The sequence below is a fragment of the Rhipicephalus sanguineus genome, chromosome 5, assembly GCF_013339695.2.
Source record: "Rhipicephalus sanguineus isolate Rsan-2018 chromosome 5, BIME_Rsan_1.4, whole genome shotgun sequence".
Classification (NCBI taxonomy): domain Eukaryota; kingdom Metazoa; phylum Arthropoda; class Arachnida; order Ixodida; family Ixodidae; genus Rhipicephalus; species Rhipicephalus sanguineus.
The window spans coordinates 57,564,612-57,590,986 of record NC_051180.1 but is presented as its reverse complement, the minus strand read 5'-3'; the positions used below and the strand labels follow the sequence as shown (position 1 = coordinate 57,590,986).

At 43.8% G+C, this 26,375-nt stretch overlaps 1 protein-coding gene and 1 non-coding gene across 5 annotated transcripts in view; both read left to right on the top strand.

The window, feature by feature from the left end:
- The window catches only part of LOC119393664 (histone acetyltransferase KAT7), a 59,068-nt gene extending 35,406 nt beyond the window's left edge, over nt 1–23,662 (top strand). For all 4 annotated transcript variants that reach the window (XM_037660775.2, XM_037660777.2, XM_037660773.2 and 1 more), the window contains 12 exons: nt 2,791–3,003; nt 3,732–3,814; nt 7,689–7,766; nt 8,334–8,425; nt 9,364–9,457; nt 12,752–13,006; nt 14,808–14,897; nt 15,686–15,826; nt 16,501–16,594; nt 19,324–19,470; nt 19,676–19,791; nt 19,927–23,662. In XM_037660775.2, the coding sequence (XP_037516703.1) occupies nt 2,791–3,003; nt 3,732–3,814; nt 7,689–7,766; nt 8,334–8,425; nt 9,364–9,457; nt 12,752–13,006; nt 14,808–14,897; nt 15,686–15,826; nt 16,501–16,594; nt 19,324–19,470; nt 19,676–19,791; nt 19,927–20,031 (1,508 nt within the window). In that variant the 3' untranslated portion in view covers nt 20,032–23,662. The remainder of the gene's footprint in view (nt 1–2,790; nt 3,004–3,731; nt 3,815–7,688; nt 7,767–8,333; nt 8,426–9,363; nt 9,458–12,751; nt 13,007–14,807; nt 14,898–15,685; nt 15,827–16,500; nt 16,595–19,323; nt 19,471–19,675; nt 19,792–19,926) is intronic.
- A 2,171-nt stretch (nt 23,663–25,833) lies between these two features.
- On the top strand, nt 25,834–25,906 carry Trnav-cac (transfer RNA valine (anticodon CAC)). Its single transcript has one exon. It is a non-coding gene; the product is annotated as a tRNA-Val (tRNA).
- The last annotated feature ends 469 nt before the right edge of the window (nt 25,907–26,375 follow it).

The window sequence follows — 26,375 nt, the reverse complement described above, 5'->3', positions numbered from 1 at the left end:
GCAAGTCCACCCGCTAACGTCGTCAAGAGAGTCCTGATGTGGAAACAGAGCGGTACGGCTCACCAACGGGTTGGACACACCAACAGTCAAGTAGGAGGACGTGGTGGTGGAAGTCTCCAAGCTCGGGCCCTCAGCCCAACGACTCACTTCCGCTCCCGGTGGGTGCCGTCATCGTCGGTGCTGTCTCCCGTCCGAGAACCACAACCACGCCAAGCCGGGACCTCAGCAAAAGCCACGCCGGTAGAATGGTCGCCAGGTCCACGTGAAGGCCTGCGCCGGCTAGGTGGACGCCTTCAGAGCCCGGGTACAAGCGCCCGACAAGCTCGCATTCCGCACCCTAGCCACGTTTCTCGAACCGCCAGCCCGGCTCTTCTTTTTTCTTTTCGGCGCAGTGGTTCTTGGCGATTTCCTTATTTTTCGTTTTTTTTTTCCATGCTCCGATGTTCAGCGTGCTCGCGCAAGTAGCACGTTGTACGTCGTCCTCGCCGTTTTTGCTGCTCCAACCATCGGAAGCACCACACTCGCGCACTTCACTCATAACACTCCTCCATTCAGTAATAAACGTACAAAAAGCACATGTTTGAAGTTCAATTCAAGGCCTCCGATTGGCTGCTTCTGCCGTGATGCTCGCTTCGGGATCGTCGCCTGCTGCTTGTGCGTCGCAAGGTCGTGGCTGTCGAAAATTGCGCTACTTAGTGACGTGCGTTCGCACTCGTTCTTTGTTCACGGGTCGACGATAACTTACAACGCTTTAGTTTGGCGGCTGCAAGCAGAAGCTCAATCATCAGATTACGATAACGCACCACACTCGTCGCGAACGGTTCTTATCAACACTTCACATCTTATGACGAATACCACCGTGGGACAACTCTTTGTACTTGCAATCGAGCATGACGTACTTTGAAACATTGGGCACCATGGCCACGCACATCGCAACCGAGCTTTCTACTCGATGCCGTGGCTAGGCCTAACTGTGCTCACGGTGCCAATGTACGAGACAAATCCGAACTTTGCAGGCAAGAACATCGCGCTAGCGGACATACGAAAGCAAAAAAGCCGCAATGTCCTTCGTCGCAAGCAACGAATCGCATCGCCCGCTGGCTCCTCAGAACCGTGGATGGGCATTTTGCGCATAGGCAGCGGACCACCCCCCGGCCAAGCTCGCCGTGCAGGGACCGCTCGGAGAAGCGGTGGCAGCAGCTAGCAATTTGGTGTTGCGTCCCAGAACGCAACACCAAGCAGGCTGCGCACCGTTTTGTCGCTGCAGCTAGGCATAGCTGATCATTGACGGACCGGAGATCTGCGGCCTTTGTCCCGAAAGTACGCTAAGCGATGTTTGAAGTCGGAAGTTACTGAATTTGGTATGTCCGTGGTAGAAAAGTCCGCTCTAAAGGAGTCCTGACCACATTGCTGGCCTGACATTTTAGTCAATTATATATCCGAATGTCCGTTGTACCAGAATTCGTTGTAAACGAAGCTCAATCAATAGAACAAATACGGAGGTTGGCATAATGCCGCAAATTGGTATGTGATATCCGAATGTCTGTTGTAAACAGATCCGTTGTAACGAGGTTATACTGTATTGACGTTAGTCCTGGAACGTGGCATGTCGAACGATCATTGAACATGGTAGTGTCTCCAGCAAAGTGATCCTATGCAGCAATACGCAGCCCAATGAAGTTAAATGAGCACTAGTTGTCCACTTAGGAAGCCTGTACAAATGTGCACACTGTGTTTCAAGCCATTTGAAGAAAAACGTGGTGCACGACGCACCTCTGCAGTTGATGTGTACAATTGTACACACCGCCGTTGAAAAGGATAAGTAGTGCGAGGAGTCTCATTGTGTGGCAGAAGCGTAGAATCGCACCAGGTGACACACCGTGTCAATTGCTCAATGCGTGGGTGTTTTAAATGCCCATCCATTATAAAGCTTTCAGGCATAATTAATCATCATCATTGGCAACAACAAAGTGTGCAGCTGCGCAGGTACGTGTGTTGCTTTACGGGTGCATAGTGTGTACTTCGTCAATCTGCAAAAGGATGAATTATAGTGTAGTGGGCACTTCACGACCGTACTTGCAGTAGGCATCCTAGGACAGTTTGAAATGGCCATTGTGTTACGCGCGCAGATGTCCCTTTACTTGCGGCACGGTTGAGGTTTCCTCCGAGAAGCGAAGCCAGCCTAGTGATTGAGAAGGCGATGTGAATGGGGCCTGATTACGCTATCGCGTTCTACTCTCGAAGGCGAAGCTCGAGCGTCCTCCAAGTTTTGTGTTTGCTTTCTGGTTTACTAATTGTCCATTCACCATGACGCTGGATTTACACCAGCGATTGACTGACATTGTGCGAACGACTTGCAATCATGAAGTGACTCACAGTGACTGACATTCACTTCATGCATTAAAGCAAAGTTTCTGTTGATCAATGCCTTACTCATCTCCTCACGCCTTATGTCAAATGACCAAGAGCATACTTTGATGTCCCGCTCCTGCACCCTCAATTGGTTCAGCAGCTTTGCAACTCCAGACACAAGAATAAAAAATAAGCCAGCAACGAGCAACTGATCATAAACAGTAGCTTTTCCACCTGCACGACCATTTGCGACCAAGTATCACATGGGAGCTCCGCAAGTATGAAGTGAATGCTGAAGAGTAATGCTCTCTGTATCCCGTATTAACGAAAGGCTGTCTTACAATGTGTAATGTTCTGCTTTCTTCATTGATTGTGGAGCAAGAGTACGAGGATCCGTTTGGAAGCTTGCATCATGAATATGGCTGGGACTTCTTGCAGGCAAAACTGGCAGCAAGGACTCCACAGCCGAACTGTCGCCAGTTGGCAGCCCCGAAGGGAGCCCGCGGCGCCGAGCTGCCAAGGGCCGGCTGCCGGCCAAGAATGGTCGAGGGGCGGCACGCAGCATCCTTCGCGAAATGCCTGCTGCCAATGGCCAGTCCCCACGGGAAGGAGACGAACCCCACTGCACCGTGACAGGCTGCGACTCCAAGGGTGAGTAAAAAATTTCGCCTGAAGAAACTACAGGCAAAATTTTGTCTTGTACAGCAAACTGTAATCCTGAAACCATTATGCAGTCTTTCAACTAAATATTAATATAACTTCTTATTGTTCTGAACCTGATAGCACTTCAACTGTCATTACTGTTTAATTTTCTAGCTGCAGCAGAACACTAGAATATGTACACTGCGATTTGTATGCACATTACAAAACCTACAATTATTGACATTACAGTCAAACTTCGGTATTATGAATACAAATACTATAAGGAAATGAATCTCGGATGTTTCTTGCCGGTGAGGATGCAATATATATATATGCTCATAAAAAACAAGTTTTACGCTTCTGTCAGTTGATGCTTCGTTAAGGTAAGTTGTATTCAAGCTCCCTGCTATGACCCATAGATCTAACATACAGCCTCATAGACTATGTGCAGTCTCCAAACGTAAGCTCCTGTAATCTCTATCCAGAAATCGGAAGTGGTCTTTGTGCATCTTCAAAATGTTAAGTCATGCCAGTCAATGAATCCAAAAAGCCTATATGGAATAAATGTTAAGATTCTGTACTTGTACTGCAGCCAACTTCTGTTAGAACAAACTGAAATTACGTCAGCGTTTGCTCCTTTGTGCAGATCAGTAGCTCTTGATTGTGCACTTGCAGCAGAGCATTTTAAATGATTTTACTAAGTTTGTACTACGTTGCTTTTTTTTCTCCTGTTCCAGGTCACCTAAGTGGCAGGTTTCCATCACATGCCACAGTAGAGTGCTGCCCACTGTATCACAACACTACAGCTGCCGACTGTGAGGTGCGTGGCCCTTTCCGCGTGTCCGCTTATCCCCACAGCACAAGTACTGTGCTAGGGAGAGGGGGAAGGCATGGAGAGGAAAGGCAGGGAGGTTAAGTAACGAGATGTCGCATAGACGATCATGGCCGATCGGGATCAAGAAGATCACGATCTGGCTTCGAGATCCTAATCTGGCTGACATTTGTGTCAAACTCTATACGGAATGGTTTGGACCATGTAGTGGCAGCCATTGTTGATTGCAATATTGTTGATCTGGATTGGACCAGAAGTCCCCGGTATTTAAATAATTGAAGAATTACTGCAAAACCATGAGTGGTTAGGCACTTGTTGAGGCACTTAGGTGGGACCTGCCAAGGAACCTGTACCTAAGTGGTCACATGAAGAAACCATGCAGAGATAGAATAATTTCAATGGATAGCATTTCGGTGGAGGCAAAATGCTAGAAGCCCATGTGCTTAGATTTAGGTGCACGTTAAAGAAACCAAAGTGGTTGAAATTTCCGGAGCCCTCCACCACGGCATCTCTCATAACCATATTGTGGTTTTGGGACGCCCCAAGAATTAAAAAAAAAGATTGAGATAAAGTAACTATTATACTAAGACTGTTCATAGGCACCTACCATAACTAAACAACGAAAAGAAATAGACACTAGCTGGTCCATTCTTCACTTGTACATTTGCCAGCATTGCTTCCATTTCAACTTGACTTCATTAAATAAAGGTTTAACTGTATAAGCAGAAAATCTTAAACAGTTAGAGAAACTGAAGTAGCTGATAGAACACTAATCTGTTCCTTTGGCACTTTCAGCATTCCTAAAAGCCACTTGGTATTACCGTAAGTGTGTTGCTTAAAACCAGTACTTTCAGAGATTTAAAGGGCTATGCAGTGTGCATAAGGTTTTTTTTAGAAGCTGGCTTTTGCTTCACATGTTTTCAGTCAAGCAGATTTCATGATTTGTACATTAGACCCTCAGCAAATAAAAATCCTGTAAACCGAATTGCTGCCTAATGGAACTGCCTCTAATATAGTTCGTTTCATACTTGAAATCTGCACCCTTGTTCATCTCTCAGTAAGTGGAACTCCTGTTAAAACGAACAAATTTTCCTGGTTCCTTCAAATTCCGTTATGTACTGTATGTGTGAGAAATAATTAGTAGCAGGTCATTAACCCAAATGGTTAATGAAGGCTGTTATTTTTAGCATCAAGCAAGTATCAGCAATTCTGTGTTTTTAGGTCTTGCGTTTTTCAACTGTCTGTGTGAACTGGCAAAGTTTTGTTTGTCACGACCCATAGCAGGTCATCAGGTCAAGTGAATGTTAGCAAGATAATTCAGTGATAAAAGTTGTGCTGGGCTTCCTCAGCTAAATGCGTTGCATTAACCCTTTGTGCGACAGTGGGACACATACATCCCACCTTTCCGTCTGCAGAAAAAATTTGCTTCCACATTAGGGCAACACTAAGTCACTCATGTCTTGCCTGAGTTTTTGTAATCTCGACGAAAATTCTTTTACCATGCTTTCAAAGGGCTGAAGTAGTGTTACAATGCCATTGAATTTCGATCAACTTTTTTTATAGCTTCTGAATTTTCCTCTTCTTCAGATAGAAAGAACCTACCAATTCAAATGCCGGATAATTTCCTCTTTTTCTGGTTTTTCAGGGAAGCCACTTTAGCTTCCAGTCATCACGTTTTTGTAAATTTGCACAATAACCTGACCGACAAATGCATTGAAACACAATCCACTGTGAAATTGCCACGCTCATCCTTCAGCATAATTGCGGATATTGGTGCGTGGAAATATTTTTCTTTATATTATGTACATCTTGAAAAGTAGGTTCATACTCAGTGACAACAGCCATACTCTACAATTTCAACAGCCAAAGTAAGGACAGGCAAATGGAGAAAAAAATGGCTGGTGCATGTGGTGAACTAAGCTTTACAGGAAGAGACCACAGTGCTATGAAGGCTCACAAGAGGCGCAGGTGATGGTGGTGTTCTACTGCTGGAAATGAGGTCCGCACAACTTTCCTTGGCACAAGTTGAGAAGCGAAACACTGTGCCACTTGCTTCAGCCGTTTCATCCCTAATAGCCGTTAATGCAATCGCGAGATAGTGCCTTCATGAGTCAGTGGGACAATGTTCTCCCACTTTTCAAAAACACTCTCATGAGTCAGTGAGACATACATGTCCCACTTTTTTGCAGTAGACTACTGGCTTGATTTTGATGAAATTTGTTTTATACTATTTCTTTGTAGTTTATGTCAATAAACTACAAAGAATACCACAGCCGGTTTTTATGTCATTGTGCCAAAAATATAGGCAAACCTACAAAGGGTGAACACAGGTCAGTTTAAAGGTCGACATTTTAAGTGCATTGTTCACGAAAGAACATTCAGAATCAAGGCGCCCACAGGTGCTTATTATGTTTTGCTGTTCTGTTGTGTGCACTGTTCATGCGGTGCTGTTTTCAGACTCTGGTTACTTGAACTAACAGTGACCTTAATGGTGGCAACATCTGCTGCTAAGACCACATTGCTTCCATTGTCAAAAGCATGTGCAAGGGGATGCTTGTTTACCTGCTAAGTCTGTTAATAGTGAAAAGAATGGTTATAATCTGTAAGGACAAGGAGAGGATTGGGGCTATTAGATGACCATTCAGGCACACAAGAAAGGACAGCGTTGATTGCGAGATCGAGACACCTGTCAAAGACTGGTATGTGTGATTTGTTTGAAGGTGAGGAAGAGTGTACCTATGTTCAAATTTAGTAGACCTATCTGGCAAGTGTTCTATTGCATCAACAGTGCCTCACAGGATGCCATTACACAGAAAGACAGCTGTGGTTGAAAGTACAGTGTTCTTTCTCATCTATTACCTTTGTTCTATTTGTGGGAGAGGCTAATAAAGCTGTCTTAAGGCAAGACTAGAAGTTTGGTGCAGTGTATTCTGTGTTCAGAAAGCAGTGCCGCAACTATTGCTAGCACTGTGATGTCAAAATCATCCGGAGCTCTCTGCTGCAATGTCTCTCATAAGCATGCGTTTCAGCCTTAGGACGTTTCAACAGGAGACTCTTGGCTTTATACGATTTCGTATCTGCTATGGCATATAGCACAGGTTTGTTGGCGTGAATGTGTCCAGTGACACAAGTGCTTACCAACTAGTATTTTATTTGATAAAACATGGTTAAATCAGCACCTATATGTACTGACGGGACAAAGAAAGAGTGCAGGCAAGACGTGTGTGTGCTCTTTCCTCGTCCCATCATTATAAGCACTGACTTAACTATGTGTAATCAAGCAAGTGACCATCTAGCCCACATTAGTATTTAAATGATTACCAACCAACTTGTAAAGTGTACTTGCAGGCACACGTTGTTTAGTATATCGCGTGGAAGTGAACGAAAGTTCGATATATACATATTTTACAGTGCTATACTTTTGTATGGGATTTGCGAGATGTTACAACTACTATAATTAATTAATTACATATATTTGGGTTTGACATGTTTGAGTGCATATCACTAATTGTAACAATGGTGAATGCGTTTCAAACATAGTTATGTATGAACTTGCACGACACTGAAGTAACCAACGAAGTTTGCTGGGGGGGGGGGGGGGGGGGGGGGGAGGTGGAGGTGGAGGCACTCTGAAGCATGGCGAGTGACCTAAATCCATGATCAACAAGTATTACAACTTGCGTGATCATTGAAGTTCTGTCAGATATGTCTGTACCACGCAGTTTCACAAAAGTGACCAAGTTGACCAAGTTCTTATGAACTTGATTGACGGCTTAGTATTGTGATGTAGTGTAGCTTTGTCAGTTTTTGATGTATAGCATTTATACATAACATATTTGTGTCACTTTTTTGTTTCATTCAGGAGCAGTACCGGGCACGGACCAAGAAGAAGGTGGAACGCCAGCAGCAGATAAACCGGCAGATCAACCTCAAAAAGCCCGTAAGTATTTCTAAAGATTGCTCACAGATGCATACTAATCTGACAACTGATACATCTCTGACAGCATAGCTGCATAGATGAGATCTTGCACTGAAGTACGAGGGGTCTGCATGTTGGATCATAGCTTAACTTGAATGCAGCCGCACAGCTGCATTTCAGTGTAGTTGTGACTGGCTGTTCTTAGTGATGGGCTCTACTTTTCCTTGTGTGTTCAGATGGTGTAAACTATTCTCTATTACCAGTGGTTAGAAACTGTTAACAGGTACAGGATTAGGTGCCATGACTTCGCAGTGTTCGTACCCATTGTGTCTTCAGTTGATATGATTCTCTCTTACAAGAGCTCCATTAAAAAAAATGATATTCTGTGGCATTTCGAACCACTAATCTAACACTTCAGCTGCACTTGATACTCACGCTTGTGTCTACTGAACCATTAAGTTGTGTTGCACAAATTAGAATTAACGAGGGTCAACGGCATTGCTATGACACCTCTGACTCTGCAATGATCTTGTGGATGTTGCAGTGTTCGCGAACAGAATACAAATAGTTGTGCAAATTGCTTGGCAGGTTCAGACTCCTGAGCAGAAGGAACGCTACCAAAAGATCTTGGAACAGCGAAAAGAGAAGATGTCCCCAAGAACAAGGTCCAGAGGCATGCTGTGAGTGAGATCTTTTGGCAGTAGTGCAATGTTTTAGCTCTTTTCGTATTTAGAAAGAATGAGGCCTGTCCAAAGAGCAACAAGAGTTGAGTCTCAATTTGTGTTTTACTTGCGCGCTTGCTAAATCAGTCTTTAGTAGTCAATTGTGCTTTGCTATAACTATGAGTATTTTTTCAATGTGAGATGAGTGCGTAAAGTTGTGCATTGAAGGCTGCGTTACACTTTCTTAACAGAAAGACCTAGCTTGTCGAGTATTCCGCTATGCGCGATGGCATTCGCGTAATATCAGTTTTCTGGACAATGGTGGAGACATCATGGAGTGCTTCTTCCAGCGAACACATTTTTGTATTCCATGAACGTTCTTGTCAAAAAAGCAGCTTAAAAAGCAGCACATTCGTACACTACTGCCCATAATTTACACCAGGGAACTAGAGTACACTTGATTACTTTTTATTGTAAACGGCGACTGATACTGCAGATTTCAAAAGTATCCTCTCATATTTTGGCTTATGTATCTTAGCAGAAAGCTTTAAAAACCTGCTTAGTCTAGTTTTTGGCCTTTTTTGTAACATAGCTTAGTCCTCCTCTACCGATAAAAAATTAATCAGGGCCAAGTATGTAGATAGGTGCTCTCAAAATGCACAATCTTGTGCATTAACTTCGAAGTGTCATTACAATCACTTCTAATTTTTGCGTCTCTCCTGGCTTGCCAAGCAGCATCTCACAATAAGAGCGTCTTTTTTAGTGTTATAGATGAGCAATTAAATTAATAGAGCTGCATTTTCTCTTTAGTCTTTTATTTACCATCTCAAAACTCAGAATTGTTTGCCTATCTGTAGCTGTTGTTTTCTTTTAAAGAACATTAAGTTTTACTATGCGTAGTGGACATCTTGTTCTGCCTTGCAAATTTACTTGTGCCTCTTTTTGGTATGACTCAGTGATTCCAACCATGAACCAGACCTCAGTAGCCTGGCTCCTGTGTACGACCTGGAGATGTTTCGGGAAGCCCAAGCCAAAGCAGCAGAGGAAATGGTGAGCACTGACGATCAGGATTGTCGTGGATTTATCTCTCATGCATGTGGAGGATTTATTCAAAAATGATGAAGCCCAAGTGTGCACACCGCCTCATTCTGCTCAGTCGACTCAGCAGTAAAACCAGGGCAGTGCTCCGCCTACCGCTGCCAGCATGATCGTTTTGTGTGCAGATGTGAACATTTCTGTATCGCATCACATTACATTGTTTCCTTAAAGACCTTAATTAAGATGTTAAAGTAAGGGGTATTACATAAAGATTTATCTGTTAATCTGGTCAATCTGTAGTGGCAGCGGTGTGTCTTTGCTGGCATGAATTAACAGACAGCAATGTTAAAGCCACGAATGTATTTTTTTCTTGTCATCTTGTGCACTGTTGAGGTACAATGCCTGTAATGCTTCTGGTGCAGGAAACGATGGAAATGTTTCTAGAAAAAGACAATCAGTGATTCCACTCCTGCGCCAACTGCGCCAAAGTGCTCCAAATTGTATTTACTGCGCCATCCTGATAATATCGACGAAAATTGCGCCAAACTGCGCCAATGTCTCGGGTCTGGGGGTGCCTATCACCGGCAATCGCACCGCCGGCGCGTCAGAACATGTGCAGCTTGTTCTTGGGGCTGCCAAAGTCGCAACCATGGACCAAGAATTATTCCGCTGAATAAATAGCGCTCGCGCGTGCGTCCCAAGTAAGCCACGATGCCATGCACGGTGCCGATGCAGCTTCTGTTCTGCAAGTCGGCTCGACAGCAAAACGCGCTCTCCGCAGAGGCTCGTGACGTCTAGGCCTATCGGTAGCGAGAAAGTGCGACGGGGATTCATCGGCGGACGTCGTCTGTTCCAGAAACGCTGCTGATAGCTCGTTTCAAGCGTCGCACGGCACGCAAGGAAAGCAGTGTTCAGTAATAACTGCATGCGTGCCGCTGAAATGTCTGTCAATTCTGTTTCTGGACATCGCGGAATGAAATTTGGGATCGCTAGCAGTAAATATGTGGAACAATATCGAATTTTCCTCGCTTCGCGTTTATGGAAGAGCACGCGAACGGTGGGAACGCGTTGACACTTTTCCTCAGATACACTTTATCCATGGATCTTCATCCAGAATAGCCTTTTCGTAATTCCTTCCACCGGCACATCAGAGTTTGTAATCATTTTGCGGTAAATATCCCGTAAAAGGCCCTGCCCTTTCAAGCTCACGTGCTAGGGTTCAAATTCTAATTTTTGCTTGCTTTTTTTAAAATGTCATCTGATTAATAAAAGCATATCTCCTGGTCGGAGCCGCCGCAAATGCGCAGCTGTCAGTAGCGGGCCCGTCGCTGACGGCCCACAGTGAAGCAGATACGCCATGTTACACGTCCGCCCCTCTCTTTCGAGGGTCAATAGCTGACGGTTAAAAAAACTCAGTTTCGCTTAAGGGCGAAGCAATGAATGCGATACCAACAAATTGTATTGTTAAACGACGTAAGGCTAGCAGCTAACTCTTTTAGATCCGATCTCGCGTAACTCAACAAAACGCTGGTTTAAGGGAATATGGCCGCCCCAGGAACCGAAGCGTTTTCGTGCTCTGAGTTCTCTAAACGCGAAGTAAGTGTTGAGAGCACAGCAAGTTTACGAACCGTCTCTTGATGTCTCGAGATAGCGCGCGCGCAAGCGACTGCGCCCCCCCCCCCCCCCGCTCCCCTGGCGTCCCTTCGTGCTCCTTACGAAAGACGGGCGGGGCATTTCCTCTCTGATGAGCAATCGACAGCAGGCCCGAACGCGGGAAGATGTTATCGCATGCGCTCTCCGTGCGACGGAGACAGACGGCTGCTTCAGCCGCGTTCGTCGCCAGTGCTCGCGAGCTTTTACCCGCGGCTAGAATGCGCGTGGTGATGTTATTAATTTCGACTTTATACGGAAAATTACGGCGATGGCAACGGCAAAAATCCGCCGAGAGTGTCCATATATTTGTTATCACAATAAAAATTTAAAAAAATTGAGGAGCCATTTCACTCTGTGAAGTGGATGAAAGCGAGGCTGTTTCGTGCATGGCACGGAGGTGACATGGTGGAGGACAGTTTGGTATGTAAGGCCAGGTTGTTAACGGCCAGGCTGTTAACGTTCAATACGCAATATTAATGCAAAAGCCTTAGAGGCTTTATCAAACACGAAAATTGACCGTCGGCAGCGTCAATCGATTGATGCAAAAGTATGACGCCATCATATGATGGCGTCATCACGACGTCAAATATCGTGATGTCACGTGTCATCACATGACATTGTCGCTTTACACTGCTTCCGTGATCGGTGCGTCGATCATGGAGCTAGCGCAAAACCAGGTGAGGTGCAGAAAGCTTGCAGAGAGGGAAGGGGAGGATCTACCCGTCGATCGAGAAGAAAAATAAGCTGGCTTTCGCCTTGGAGTTTTCTTAGGGGAATGCATTAGGGACAGTGTGGCTCTTTGGCATTGAGGCACTGCTGTACATCACGGCGTTTGTCTACCACGTCTGCTGATAACCACATAGATGTACTTAGAGTGTTATTTCAAAAAATGTAATTTAATTGATCTGGCATTCTGTTTATTTGTTAGTGTCGAAAATAATCGCCGAAGAGGTTAATCCAGAACACTCAACTGCATGAGCCCTTATTTTTTCATTAACGAGTGAAGTATGGAGTTCTCCTGAGATGATTTTTTCCATGAGATTTGCAATTAATCGAAACATTTCAAGCGTTCATAAGAGCCCCATAATAATATTCAGGGGCTTGAATGTTAATGCAATATGCTTCTGTATTGCACTCCAGGATGTAAAATTTGCTGCTCCAGAGTGCTCCCAGATGCAAAATTATCTGCTCCAAAGTGCTCCGAAATGAAAATTTTTGCTGCTCCAAAGTGCTCCAAAACGGAAATTTTGCTGCTCCAAAAATTGCTCCAAATCAGATGTCCTCGGTAGCATCACTGGACAATGAAAGCCAACGTATGTTTACGTTGGCCCACAAAAACTCTGCTCCTTGCAGTGATAAATTGGTTAAATGTGATAAACGTGCATGTCTTGCATCAGATTTCTCTGTGGCGTAGCTATGGTAAGCATGAGTAGTCCTAACTGGCAGAAGTTCAGAGGAACATGGAAGCTTGAAGAAAGAAAGAGTAGTAGAAGAAAGAAAGAGTAGTTCTAACTGTTGCTCAGACTTCATGACTGCACAGTTCACAGGTGTCGGTGTTCTTGTAAACAAGCGTGGCGCATGTCATGCATGTTAGTTGTCTCTGAAAGAAAGGTAGACGTTGGAAAGGCAGCTGTATGTGTGTGATCCCCACAGGAGCATCAGCGAGCGGCATCGCTGTTGTCATCCCCTCCCCCACGCTCGTCCTCTGGCAGCCACGGTAGCAACAACAGGCACCACAACAACCATCACCATCAGCAGGGCATTCGAGTGCTGGAGATGGGCCGGTACGAGATGGACGTCTGGTACAGCTCCCCTTACCCGGAGGAGTACCAGGCACTGCCCAAATTGTACCTGTGCCAGTTCTGCCTCAAGTACATGGGCAGCCCCACCATCCTGCGACGACACACCGTGAGTGCCCGCGCTCTTCCTTCGGGCTTTGTTTGATTGGTACTTTTAGCTGCAGAAGTTGCATTGTAGTCACAAGTTATTGTACTAATATTAATTGCGAGCAATCACCTATTGTGGTGCCTCAGTGGACACTGTGTTCCGTATAGACTGCTCCAATGTGAGACGGTGTTCTCCCCTGGTAACGTCTGCGTTGTCAGGGGAGGCGATTTTGTCAGTGTCGCTGGCCAGCCATCAGAAACACTGGCCTACCAGGCTTGAGACTGGGACAAGTAATGTGCATGTCCACATACGTATTGTCTTTACCTTAAACCAGTTAAGGAGGCCTTCTGCACATCACTGTTGCATAATCTGGGCTATGAGGGATGCCACAGTAATATTGCTAGATGGATCCTGATTACCTTAAAACTGCTGCATCACTTACGGAAAAAAATAAGACTTTGCAAATATGGGACATCAGAGTTCATCCCTGTCTGTGAAATTGTCATACTACTGTAAACTGTGCGAAAATGAGACACACAACACTGCAGCTGTCCTTCCACTAATGTTAATTATGTGACTGCGGAATATATTAAAAAGCAAAATGTGAATTTCTTGAGGTTTCAGAAGAGTGAGGGGGTGGGGTATTAATGTTGCATGTGCGCAATTTTCTTGTCAAGTAATTTCACAGTCATCATTCTGAAGTCTTAATCGTTGGTTTTTAGAACGTAAATGGGCTATTAAAGGAAAGCTGTGCTGTGGGAAGCATCTGGGTACAGTAGAACCCCGCTGATACGTTTTTGAAGGGACCGTAGGAAATAAACGTAAGAGACGGGAAACGTAAGAGCCGAAAAACAGGAAAAACGACAAAATATTTAGTGGTACAGAATTTTATTTCAATGCTTACGAGCAGCACGAAAATTGGCGCGCTCAGCCGCGATCTAGTCGATGGATAGAAACACGGAGCTGGGGACGGCCTCATCAACAGAAATGTAATCAACGTATGTGATTTTTTTAACACCAACAGCTGTAGGCATGAAAGAACTAAGCACACGCAATCACGACCAGCGCGGCGAGTCCGACCGCGAACCGCGCGCACGACCATGCGAGCTCCAACCAGCTCAAACTCCTCCCGTCCTTCGACAAATAATGATGATGATGAGTCTACGCCAACGTGATGGCAGAAGTGAATGCCAATCTCGAAGGTCTTGCTTTCGCGAGCAATTACGTCATAGACGCCATGTTTGTGCAATACAAATCTCAAAGGCTATGCTTTTGTCAATAGTAAATGCCAATCTCGAATGCCTTGCTTTCGCGAGCAATTACGTCATAGACGCCATCTTTGCAATACGAATCTCGAAGGCCATGCTTTTGTTTGCATCAATCGAAAGATCCTGTTGCTTGCGCCTCTCATGCGGCTAATATTACGGTCAAACCAGGCCAAGCTGCGTGAAAATGCACCATGGCCGCTCTCTTCGGTAGTCACTCTGTCGGCTCCGAGCGCACTTCGCAACGTATCATACGGGAATGGTCCGATAGTTACGACGTAACAGCGGGGTTCCCAATACATTGTATCCTGTGGGAGCTATGCCGGGACCGGCGGAAAACAACGTAACAGCCGGGAAAACGCAGCAGTGAGGAACGTAACAGCAGGGTTCTACTGCATTTCTGCGCTGCTATACTGGCCATTTGAGCTGCCTAGCTTGCAGCTCATAATGCCTTTGTGTTTGAGCACTTTCCATGTCTGTATTAGTGTTCCCTTTGAATGTGATGAATTAATTTTCATTTTTCATTGCATTTCTTTTTGTTTATTACTTTCTGTCAGGCAAAGTGTGTGTGGCGGCACCCACCAGGTGATGAAATCTACCGCAAGGGCAACATCTCTTTCTTTGAGGTGGATGGTGCCAAAAACAAGGTGTGTGTCTTCGTTTCGCACTCTGTGTATAAGTTGTTTTTGATGTAGCCCGTGTCTCTAGTTAGAACCTCTGTAAAAAGAAGAAAGATGAAGTTTAGTGTTTTAATTAGGTGCAAGGCACAGCATTCTTGCAGTAATTTTGCCTTTGTAATGGCGGTGCAGGATTGCTTTTCTATGAAGCAGCACCCAAAGAAAAAGACCGCGCGCTATCAAGCCCTTGTACAACAAGCTTGATATTTCCACAAAATATGGTCACTGAGCAGATGCTACTACTATTGCACATTGTTGCACCACCACACACCAGCTCGCATGGTGTGTTGTGCCAACTAAGACTGCCACATCTGTCTGTGGTAATGGGTTAGATGCTCTTATGGTATCGTGTGCCTAGAGACAATGTTCCTGCTTGCAACTGTAATGATTTACACCTGAGGTGTATGTAACTCATGTCGACTGATCGTGTAGCACATGATGTAGACTGATATGGTCATGTCGTACAATTAAGGCGTGAAATAAAATTCAAGATAAGCAAGTATTGTGTGCCAAACAGGAGAAATACTGAGATTTAGTACTTCTAAACACTCCATTGTGATCATAAGTCAAGGAGTTTTGGAAACACATGGATTGAACCAGCTTATGGTTTATTGTAAGCTTGTATCTTACTTGGTGGTGCACGCCAATTAGCTGCTTATACAAATGTTCGGTGTATGTGTATGAATTTGTATCTACAAATGAGATGAGTTTTACCTGGCCTGATTTCTTTGTACCCTATAATGCTTCCCATCTTCTAGGCCTACTGCCAGAACCTGTGCCTGCTCGCTAAACTCTTTCTCGACCACAAGACCCTCTACTTCGACGTTGAGCCCTTCCTTTTCTACGTGATGACCGATGCTGATGCTGAAGGATGTCACATCGTTGGATACTTCTCCAAGGCAAGCATGGAATGATTGTGCCAGTATCTGTTGTGTGCATTTGCACAGTTCTTGTCTTTACTTTTGCACCGTTACAGCAAAGCTGCAGCTGTCTTTCTCTCTCTCTCTTTAGCTCTTAATAAAAAGAAAAAAAAACATTTTGCTAACATTATTTTTATGCTGACTTTATGCTGCTTCTTAGCTTTAACCTACATGTACCTGGTGGGGATGGTCACTTGAAAGTCTAGGATTCTTCGGTTAATGGAAAATAAACTGGCAAATACATTATGCACATCATACTAACTCATTCATGTGTTGATTTCGGTTCCTTAAGCATACAATATTTATACAAATTGGGCAATTTTTTTTCTAGGAATGTATATTTAGTAATCTTTGTTAATGTGTGCCTGTCTTTTAATATAATGCTTATTATAACCTGCTGTATAACTTGGTCTTCGGGCTTCAGTATGTACTAAATAAAATAAAAATAAAATAAAAGGCTTTTTGCTCACCGATATCAGTTGGTTTGCTAATAATGAATGTGAGATGTTAGAAAGATATTTTTGTGCCGGGTGCAATTGCATTGTAATGAGGGTCAGCTGTACCTTTTTAAGTTTTTCTACTTTTCTGTGCACACATCTTTTGCTTATTCTTGACATTTGTGTATTTTTCTTACCGTGTCTTTCCCGGAATAGGAGAAAAACTCGTTCCTCAACTACAATGTGTCCTGCATCTTGACGCTACCGCCATACCAACGGCAAGGTTATGGAAGGATGCTCATTGACTTCAGTGAGTGCTGCTCAAGCTGTCTCAAAGCGTTGTGGTAGCGTAGCACGTGTTCTTGCCTTCTTGCAGGTTTTATTATGTGTCTGAAAAATCTCTGTATTCACACACTCCCTAGGAAAATTTTATTTATAAATCTTAGAATACCTGTATTGCAAGCCATATGTAGCAGGGCAGGCCATTTATATTTGCAAACTTCCATGGCCTGCCACAAGCACTCTGGCGTGCAAAAGTGAGAGCCTGCACTGTGTTGTGAAAGGTATTCATTTCTTGCCTTGCGCAAACATTGAAGTATTTTTTTGATATTCAAATGAACACTGTTATGCTATTCACTATTCTGTTGGGTTTGAAATAAACTGCTTGGTAGTTTCTAAGCTGTTGAGGTCAACAAGTATACCTTCAAGAACGTGCTACAGTCGAGGTGAACATACTATCAATTTGAACACATGTACTATCAGCAGTTTCAAGCTTGATGAGCAATTGCATAACCATTGACGTTACTTATAGCCAAAACAGGGCAAGGATGCATAAGGTTACATTCATTGTCATATTTTTCGAACCTGCTGAATTGCATATTTTTAAAAGATGATGGTGTAATCATCCACATCAAGCCACTACTTTCTGTAGTGATTATAATGCTTAACTTTTATTGATGTTTTGGAAGTCGTACTGTGTCTTGTTTGATTTTTCAGTCGTAATGACCAACGTGCACAATGTTGTACAAATGGTGACCGAAAAGAAAGTCTGCGCTGAACTTTTGCTTTCATTGGGGTGCTGGTTTCTTGGTTACCTGAAAGCCACTTCGAAATCGATATTTTTAACATTGGCACAAAACTACTGTAACTTAAGTTGGCGATACCTTGGGAAAATACAGTGAAGGCAGTGTGGCTGAGACAAAAATTTCGCGTGAGCCATTGTCGTTGTGGTGGGTGGCAAACCATCCCAAAAAAATTTGCCCCTTGTTAATTAGTCATCAGTGATCAGGCGAGAGATCTCACATATGGACTAGAGCATGAAAAAGCATTCAGTCTCGGCAGAGACCCGACTGCGGTAGCGTGCCTACCAACATCATCTGTGTGCTTGCTGGGCATAGCTGGTTACGTGCTCATGTTGAAAGCGTGGCCGCGACGTGCAACACATATCAAGACACTCCACGGGCAAACTTTAAACTCAGTGGCGATCACAAAATTTCGTGTAGTCGTGGCATAATATAGTTATACTAGCCTCTGGAAAACAATTTCTGTACTGCTGCTGCTGCAAAAAACGTTAAAAGAAACTTGGGTTTCTGCATAAGAATTAGGGGTGTGCGAATATTCGAAATTTCGAATATTTTTCAAATAGTATTTGCTATTCGATTTGATCCACACTGGAATTTTACTATTCGAACTTCCCAAAAACAAGTACGGTCAACGTCCGATTGAAAGTGACCCCTTCAGATTTTCAATGTGCTTCATCTCATTACACTCCCGCATTGCGGCAAAGCTGCCTTTCAAGCTCCGTTACTGTCAAACTTTGCCAAGACACAGTCAACGTCCATTTGGTAGTGGTCCCTAGATTTTCAATATGCTTCACCTCATCACACCCCGGTATTGCGGCAAAGCTGCCTTTCAAGCTCCGCTGCGGTCGTAAATGTATTAACTCAAGAAAACGCTGGTTCCAACATGGAGATGAAAGATGTGGCAGAGGTGGGGGCTCAATTAATGCTGTTTTGGACTTGAAATTTGGGCAGGAAGTTCGAAAAATCGGAAGCCGAAGCTTTTTAGCATCCAAAATTTCAGATGTTCTTGTATATCGACGTCTACAAGGCAGATTTGGAACTCCGGACTTGAAGCGAGCACACCCTTGTCCGCCACACATCACTTGGGCTTCCACAAAAGTTGAGAGAGGAGGAGAGGCTGAGGAAATGGCATCTTTGCCTATCACATGTAAAGTGTTGTCGGCAACACCTTGGTTGCACCAAATCATGTACATAAATACAATTCGGCCTCTGCATTGCCTCATTCTTGATAAGACAACTATCAAACACCACCCCGCCAGTGCTTCGTCAACCTGGCGAAAAGGAACACTTTCATGTTGCTGTCTCGTAAGAATATGCTTAGGAATCCTCTCTAACCTTTTTTTCTGCAATTTCGCTTCGAAGTTTTCGAAAATAATTCGAAAAATATTCGATTCAATTTGCACTCACACTTCAATATTTGAATTCACTTCGCACCCAAAATTTTGCTATTCGCACAGCTCTAATAAGAATGTCTGAACAACAGTACTCTGAAAAAGAACTGCTTCCATCACTGTTTAAGGAATCCCCCCTCCCCCCCCTCACTTTTTTTATTCGTTTGTGATTGCTGGAGCTGTTGTGCACTTACCATGATAGCTTAGCAGGCTAGGGTCATGCTGCTAAGCTCAAGGACGCGCGTTCACTTGCCAGTCACAGCAACTGCATTATGATGGGAGCAAAATGCAAGAACACACATGTATTAGGTGTGGACGCACATTGAAGAACCCAGGTGGTCAAAGTTATTTTGGAGTCCCCCCGCTACGGCGTGCCTCATACCTAATCATATTGTGGTTTTGGCACACAAAACCCCTGAAGTTACTGTAGATGTTCAGCAAAGGCATTACACAAACCTGTGGACTCAAACTATTGCTTCAATGCGATTCAATGTCGTGTACTATTTGGACAAGTTCTAGCATAGTGCTTCCGGAAAAACATTGATATGTTTCTTTGTCCTGCCCAGGTTACCTGCTCAGCAAAGTAGAAGGCAAAGTGGGATCCCCAGAGAAGCCTCTGTCGGATCTGGGTCTGATCTCGTATCGGAGTTATTGGAAGAGCGTCGTCCTGGACTATCTCCGACGCTTTCAGGGAAAGGAGATATCCATCAAGGGTCAGTGTGAAAGCACACTTCATTTCCATTTTCTTGCATATCACATTGCCATGTCGTCATGGTTTTTGTACCGAGATGCCAATTTGCATCGTGGTTCGTCATCTTGTGTTGTGTCATTACGTACTGTTTTCATTCAGCACTGGGCACTGCTGCCTGCTTTGTTTGTCTGCACTCTAACTTTGCTTTGACGCTCAATATGTTCCAGATCTGAGCCAAGAAACAGCTGTAAGTGCATATGACATTGTCAGCACATTACAGTCCTTGGGGATGCTGAAGTACTGGAAAGGGAAACACCTTGTGCTTAGAAACTACGTAAACACTGTAAGTACCCGTGACCTCTGCATTTACTGTCCGTTTCGTTTGCATTATTGTATGGACTGTGACAGTCCCTCTCTCTTGACACTGAAAGTGAAGCATTTTTTTATCATTATTTTTTGTGCACTTTCTCAAACGCAGGAGACGCCCGAGAGTTCCTCCTCCAAAGTCAAAAAGGTTCGGCATGACCGCACCTTGGATCCTGAGTGCCTCCGATGGAAACCGTACACAATGCCCAATCGATAGTGCTATGCCGACAAGGACCAAGCATACGCCAAAAGCAAAAAAACAAAAAGCCAGCCAGCCAAACTTGCTGGGATACACTGGTGTGGACAGTAAAAGCAGCACGAGGCAGAGGATTTGTCTACGAAAATGGAAGCATAGGCGCAGTAACAGCCTGCCGCACAAACTACCTGCCAGCTCAGGCTGTGAGCATCGTTAGTGTTGCACGTGTGATTGCCTCTTTGGAACATTCGGGTTCTTATGCCTCTGCTCTGCACCGACGTGTGGGGGGTTGCGCGCAGTTCGTAGCACATTACCCTTTTTAAGCATTTTACGCCTTGTGGTGCGCTCTCGTCACGCAGCAGTAACTACGCGGATGTACGCAATACTTGCGTGCATCTGCTCTTGGGCATCAAAAGCACACTAGTTTACGACCAGTAACTTGTGGTGCCTAACACAACTGGACACAAAAGGGGCATGCACTGGAAGTTGCCGGAACAGTGTGCCCTTAAATGATGGGTAATGTCGTTGCGGAGCAAAAGTACACCTTAAAATGTGCATATTTCCATAACGGATGAGGGTTCCGAGGCTAAAACAATCCACTGTGGTGCCCAAGACTGGGCAGGAGATTTGGCTGTGAATATTGATACACACCATGCAAGTTGATGTGTCGTGAAATATTTATGTGTGCTGTGCAAATTGATGGTTTGGGCTGCAGTTGCTAAGGGCTAGCACTACCACAAGTTCAGTGTGTCTTCAAGAAAGTCAGGATGCCCGCACTTGTGTCTCACAGTGATGTGCACAGTGGCAGTTACGTGCAGTTTGCTGCATACAAGCGAGGAGTCTTGAAGCTAAAGGTACTAAGAGCTGTGGTGCTCGATGCTAGTGGTTATCAGAGCAAATTTTATCAATAAAGGACCATAGGTGGCCAGGTGTCACTGGATGACTAGGTATTAGTCAGTTGATGCTTTTCTGTTTAACAGTCAATGAGCACTAGCTGAGCTGTGGTATTGCTGGTTAACTGTTGTTACTTTACCAGCACCATCATGTGTTTTCTGCAAGTTCATTGGACAGTGCTACCTGCAGGTAATTTTTTTTTTCACGGATAAATGTGTCGGTGTGTATGTATGTATGTGTCAATGATGAATTCTTCAACAAAGTGCAGTTTTAGGCACTCGGGAGTGTAGAGGAAGGTTTTGAGAATGAAATCTGGTAGTGGACCCTCTTTTAGCGTCGTATACCATGCCTTTAAGTATATTTGTTCGTCATCCTATGAACAGAGCTGTATTAGCATCAAAAGAAGAGTGAAATGGTCTGTAGACTTTTCATCTGATCAGGAAATTCAACTTCAGAAAGTTTTTTTTTTAATAGGATGCTAAAGGAGGCTTGTTGGTCATTTGTAACTGTTTTTTGTACTTGACATATCACACAAACAAGGGAAAAAGACTCTTTCTCGCTCTCAGTTTTCCTGTTAATGTATTGTATTTGTTGTGAGGAAAGAAAGCTTGAAAGGGAGTTTGTATGTGTATGTGTAGCTTTGTGAAAAACGTCCAATTGCGAGTGTGTCTTTTGTTGTAATGTGCTACTGAAGTTCTTTGAGCACAAGGCGTGGTTGCACATTTCCAGCAACGTGCAAGTAGTGCACGTTTTAATATATGTCGCCATGTTAAACATGTTTTACCACCAACTTCTGCTGCTTAGCTTCCTAGAATATTACTAGCCAGTGTTACTGCAACATGAATTTCACATTGCCATGTGCATTTCACACCTAGCAGAGGTTCCAATAGCAGAAGCCCAGTGAAGGTGTCTCAAAATATTTTGACATGCCATAAGCGTAAATTCCGCGAGGGACTTACAAGAGAGAGCAAAATAGATGCTTTCCTGTGGATTCTTTTATTTGCATAGTTCTGTCAACAACTTTTCTCAAGATTACCTAAGCCTAATGGTCAGTCCTGGTTTGTTTTGCAGTTCCGAAAAGCCTAGCAGGTTCATATATATATATTTTTAAATTTTAATATGCATGCGAAGACCAAACTGGCTGGAACACTTCATTCCTCAGACATCACATCTGTAAGAGTTCCCATTATGTTAGTTTATGCTCCCATACTACCAGCACTTGTGTGCTCTGTCGTTGCAGTTGCCAGTTCAAGCTGGATAATGCGCTGCTAGGCAGTTGCAAGTTCAGCACAAAAAAAAAAAGAAACCCTTGGAGGGCACCGAGTGCTTCCTTTAAGGAAAATGTACCTGTTATGTTGCTAGCCATGCTCATTTTCTGCCAAGTTGCTCCAACCACATCTCATCCAATTAGCATCAACAGCAAAACTAAGGCAATTCCTGGTGAATTAATGTAAATTACAAAAAGAAAAGGCTTGGCATAAGTACCAACAGGGGGGGCATATTTTTCTTGATCTCGCAGTTGGAATTCCGTGCACAAAACGGGTTGCACATGTAAAGTAGTTTTCAGGGCTGCGACCCTAATGGGAGACTGCGCTCATGTAATGTTAATGATTTGCTTTAGAAGCTGACAAGAATGCGATACTGGCGCACCAGAATTCTCTGCAGTTTTCCTACACTTTTGCTTCACGTGCTCATATATTGTTTTCATATTTCTTTTTCACTGTCTTATGAGCAAGATTGCGAAGAACCACTTCTCTGTGCTATTGTGGTTCTGTCTTTTTATGTGAAGTTTATTCTGCTTGCAACGACTGTTTTAGAGCTATCAATCTAGTATGTTGCAAGACAAATTGCGTTTATTTATTTAAATTCACTTGTTATGAAAATTGCAAATGGATTGCAGAGGCCATTGCGTATAGTCAGCTAAATGCACACCAAGCTGATTTCATTGCCTGCCGTTGTTGTGCTCTGTGTTTTGACGAACTATAGTGGGCCTCCGGTGTTACTAAGACTTCGTGCCGTTACATCCATTTGACGTCACTGCTAACGTCTTCAAATTTGTTTTGTTCCAGCACTGCAATAGTTTCCTTCTCTCTTATATAGATTCTCTGTATTGATGGATGTGCGACAACTAGATTGTACGCATTGTACAGGTTTTTATGTGCCCAGGTAACCTTAGTTTTCGAGCTCTTCATGAAAGTCAATGAAATACTAAGCATGCACCTTTTGGTGGCATACTTTAATGTTCTTGTCAAGTATATCTGCTATTGCAGTAATGAAAATGTTGAACTGCCTAGTTTTCACTCAAATCTTGGCATGAAATCATCCACATGGATCTGACCTGAATATAGCAACTACAACGGGCAAACTCCTGATACGAATGGACTGAACCTGGATGTAGTGGTAGTTTTTGTCAAGATGAATGAACTGGATGTGGGGACGTGGTAAGACGACAATTGTTCAAGTAGCTCCGTGCAGTTCGTTCCCACCCTCCTGTTTTCTTGTGCTTAGCATTTTTCCCGCATATTGTTTGTGTTTTGTGAGTGTGGTTGTTGACCGAGTGCAAAACAGAACCTTGTTGTATCATCACTGGTTTGATGAGTTTAGTTGCTCCTGTGTTTGTGTGCCAAGGCTGTTTTATAGAATGGCTGATGTGGCCATTTAAGAAAAAACTTTTATTCATTCCTGGATGTGTTTGTTTTAGAGATGAAATGTTTTAATGAGATCTATGTATGAGAATAAAAAACGTTTTTAAGTCAGACTCACTGTGTTTAAGTGGTAAGATCTTAAAGACACAAGAACGAAAACGAAAAGTGGCAGCCATATCATTGACTTTAAGCATGCTGCAACAATGTGCATTAATGTTCAGCTTCTGCTGGGAGCAAGGGCCTGCCACCATGTTGCTGCTGGGCTAGCCCCGAGCCAGTCTTGCTCATCCACACTAAAGCACAATTGTTTGCAACTTAAACACATCTACTGAAGATGCTGCGTTTTAAATACTTTTCTGGGCATTGTGGTACCTTGAGTAAAATGAAAGTGCTTTATTTTTTCTTTATATAGTCGTGGATATACAGATATCTAGATCAGTAGCCAGGGAAGGCTAGTTTCCGGTCCAATGTAAAAAATTAGACAGGTCTGGTGCAGTACTCTAGCACAAGCAATGATTTATAACAAACAAGAGACTTTATGAAATGCACTTTATCAATGCAAGAAGCGTGTGTTACATTGCTTGAAGTTACGTGCAGTCTTAACCTCTAGATGAAATATTCCAGATTCTCCTGCCACTGAATTCGATTACTCTTTCGCCGTACACATTATGACACTCGGGTAAGTTCAGGTTAGCTTTTACAGTATATGTCTAGTACTGTGTGCTGGAAAAGAGAAGACGTTATGAGCAATAGGAAAGTTGGTGCACAATATTATTCGCCAACACCTTGTCCTCATGCTTGCAAAACAATGCATTTGCCAAACAAAATATTCTTTGGTGGTATGTTGCACACCTAGAATACCTTTTCAAGATGACTGCCATAAACCTGCATTACAAGGCATGTTCGCAAGCATTTTATTGCCCCAAGCTGGCAAGGGTCACCCGCTGAGGTAAACTACAATACATCTTCTAAAGCAAAGCCTTCTTTTTGTTTGCCATGCGTGTTTTGCATGTCATCGTTGGTCTCGCAGAAAGGTGTTCCCATTCCGTAAACCTTGCATTCGAAGTGATTCGATCACACAGACTACGTTAATGAAAGGGATGACTGACTTGACCGATCCTGTGCATGACATGTCCTTGCAATGGTTTTAATGTGGCATGTAAAGCAGGCTAATCGTGGCAGTAGTAAAATCTGAGGCAATGATGAGGCGACCCGGTTACTGCCATCTCGGGCACCTCCAGGTTCAGTGTCGGTACCTAGCCGAGTGGCAAAGGGATCCCTGTCCAAAAAAAAAAAACAAAACTGGGCATTGAAAGAGGAGGAACAAATAGCTCTGTTAAGCTTGTAAGCATTCTCATTTACTTGATGTTTTATTTTTGATCTAAATTTCCAGCTTTGTTTAGTTTCATAGGTCTTTACCTTAAGCATCCTGCCGCCCGGTACTTGGCCCAACCCCCTTTGTGGGTGAGCAGCATCAGTAAGAGGTTGTCATCATCATTAGGAGGGTCACTTGCGCAACAGCATCCGATAATTTGATCAACCTGGACTAGAGCTCTCGTTTGAGAAATAGCCGTTCTCGCGCTGAGCGCCTTTTCTTTGTCCAATGTTCTTGTCTTTATATGGAATGTTAGAGACGCGTTGATTTTTGCGAACTTATAAAGCCTGCAACACGGTGCCTTGAAAGCTGTCGAGAAGCTTCCGCCGACTCGCACAGTGCATGAGCAAACGTTAGTGGTCGTAGTAAGGTAAGGCCACAGAAGACTTATACCTGCGAGGTCGTAAGTTAATTCCGCACCCTGGCATTTCGTTTAGGGATTGTTGTTGCGCAGGCTGGCTCCTTTGAAGTTAGCAGTGCCGAAACATTCGCAAATACAACACAAGTCGACAGAAAATCTGAACGCCACGATCATTATAGATCGCTAACGACGAGGCTTCGTGCACAATAACTGCATAATTTTGCCCAGGTAGCTTCAGCCTTGCTAGCGCTCCCTCTGGCCTTGCAAATATCCTCCATGCAAACCACGATGCAAAGTTGCAAACGTAACATTACGAAATCGATTTTATCGGTCGTGGTTCCGGTTCCGGTGCGGGAACGCCGCGCCGCAGTGAATGTTATTTGATCAGTCCCGAAAGTTGAAAACAACAATGAATAAAGTGTAAAAGAAGCTATCAAATTTTTGATGTGTTCATGTGTCTTATAATGTTACTAAAAATCTACTTAAAAATTAATGCAGACAATTTGCACTTGTTAAATAGGCTGCAGTCAACCGCGTTGCACGTTGCGGTTTCCGTGGTGTAGTGGTTATCACGTGCGCCTCACACGCGCAAGGTCCCCGGTTCGATCCCGGGCGGAAACACTTTTTTTTTTTCCTGTCTTTCTTTTTTTTTATTCGTACGCTGACATTTTTTTTTTTTTTATAATGAAGTACAGTCAGCTTTCAGCCAGTATCTGATACCGTCAGCTGTAAATCATACTGAATGTCGAAATTTACTGGGGAAAAGAGCCCTAAAAACGACACAGAAGTTGATGTTGCTGTCTCTCGTATATGTGGCGGTGTCTTAACTGTGTACAACCAGCCCAAGCTTGTACTTCGTTTAATCTCGAGAATATTCAAAATAACGAAGCGCGTACCGCTTTACCCAATAAACGTTGGAATAAACCACTAGCAATTCTCTCATGTCACAACGTTGCACATTGTAAGCGCTGCTTTATGTTTATCATGGAAACCTACCAACCCGCCCAATCTGCTTGTCTTCTTCGGTTCGATCCCGGCTGCTAAATTTGTCTTCAGTTAACTTCATTTTGCAGTGTAATGTTGCATATTG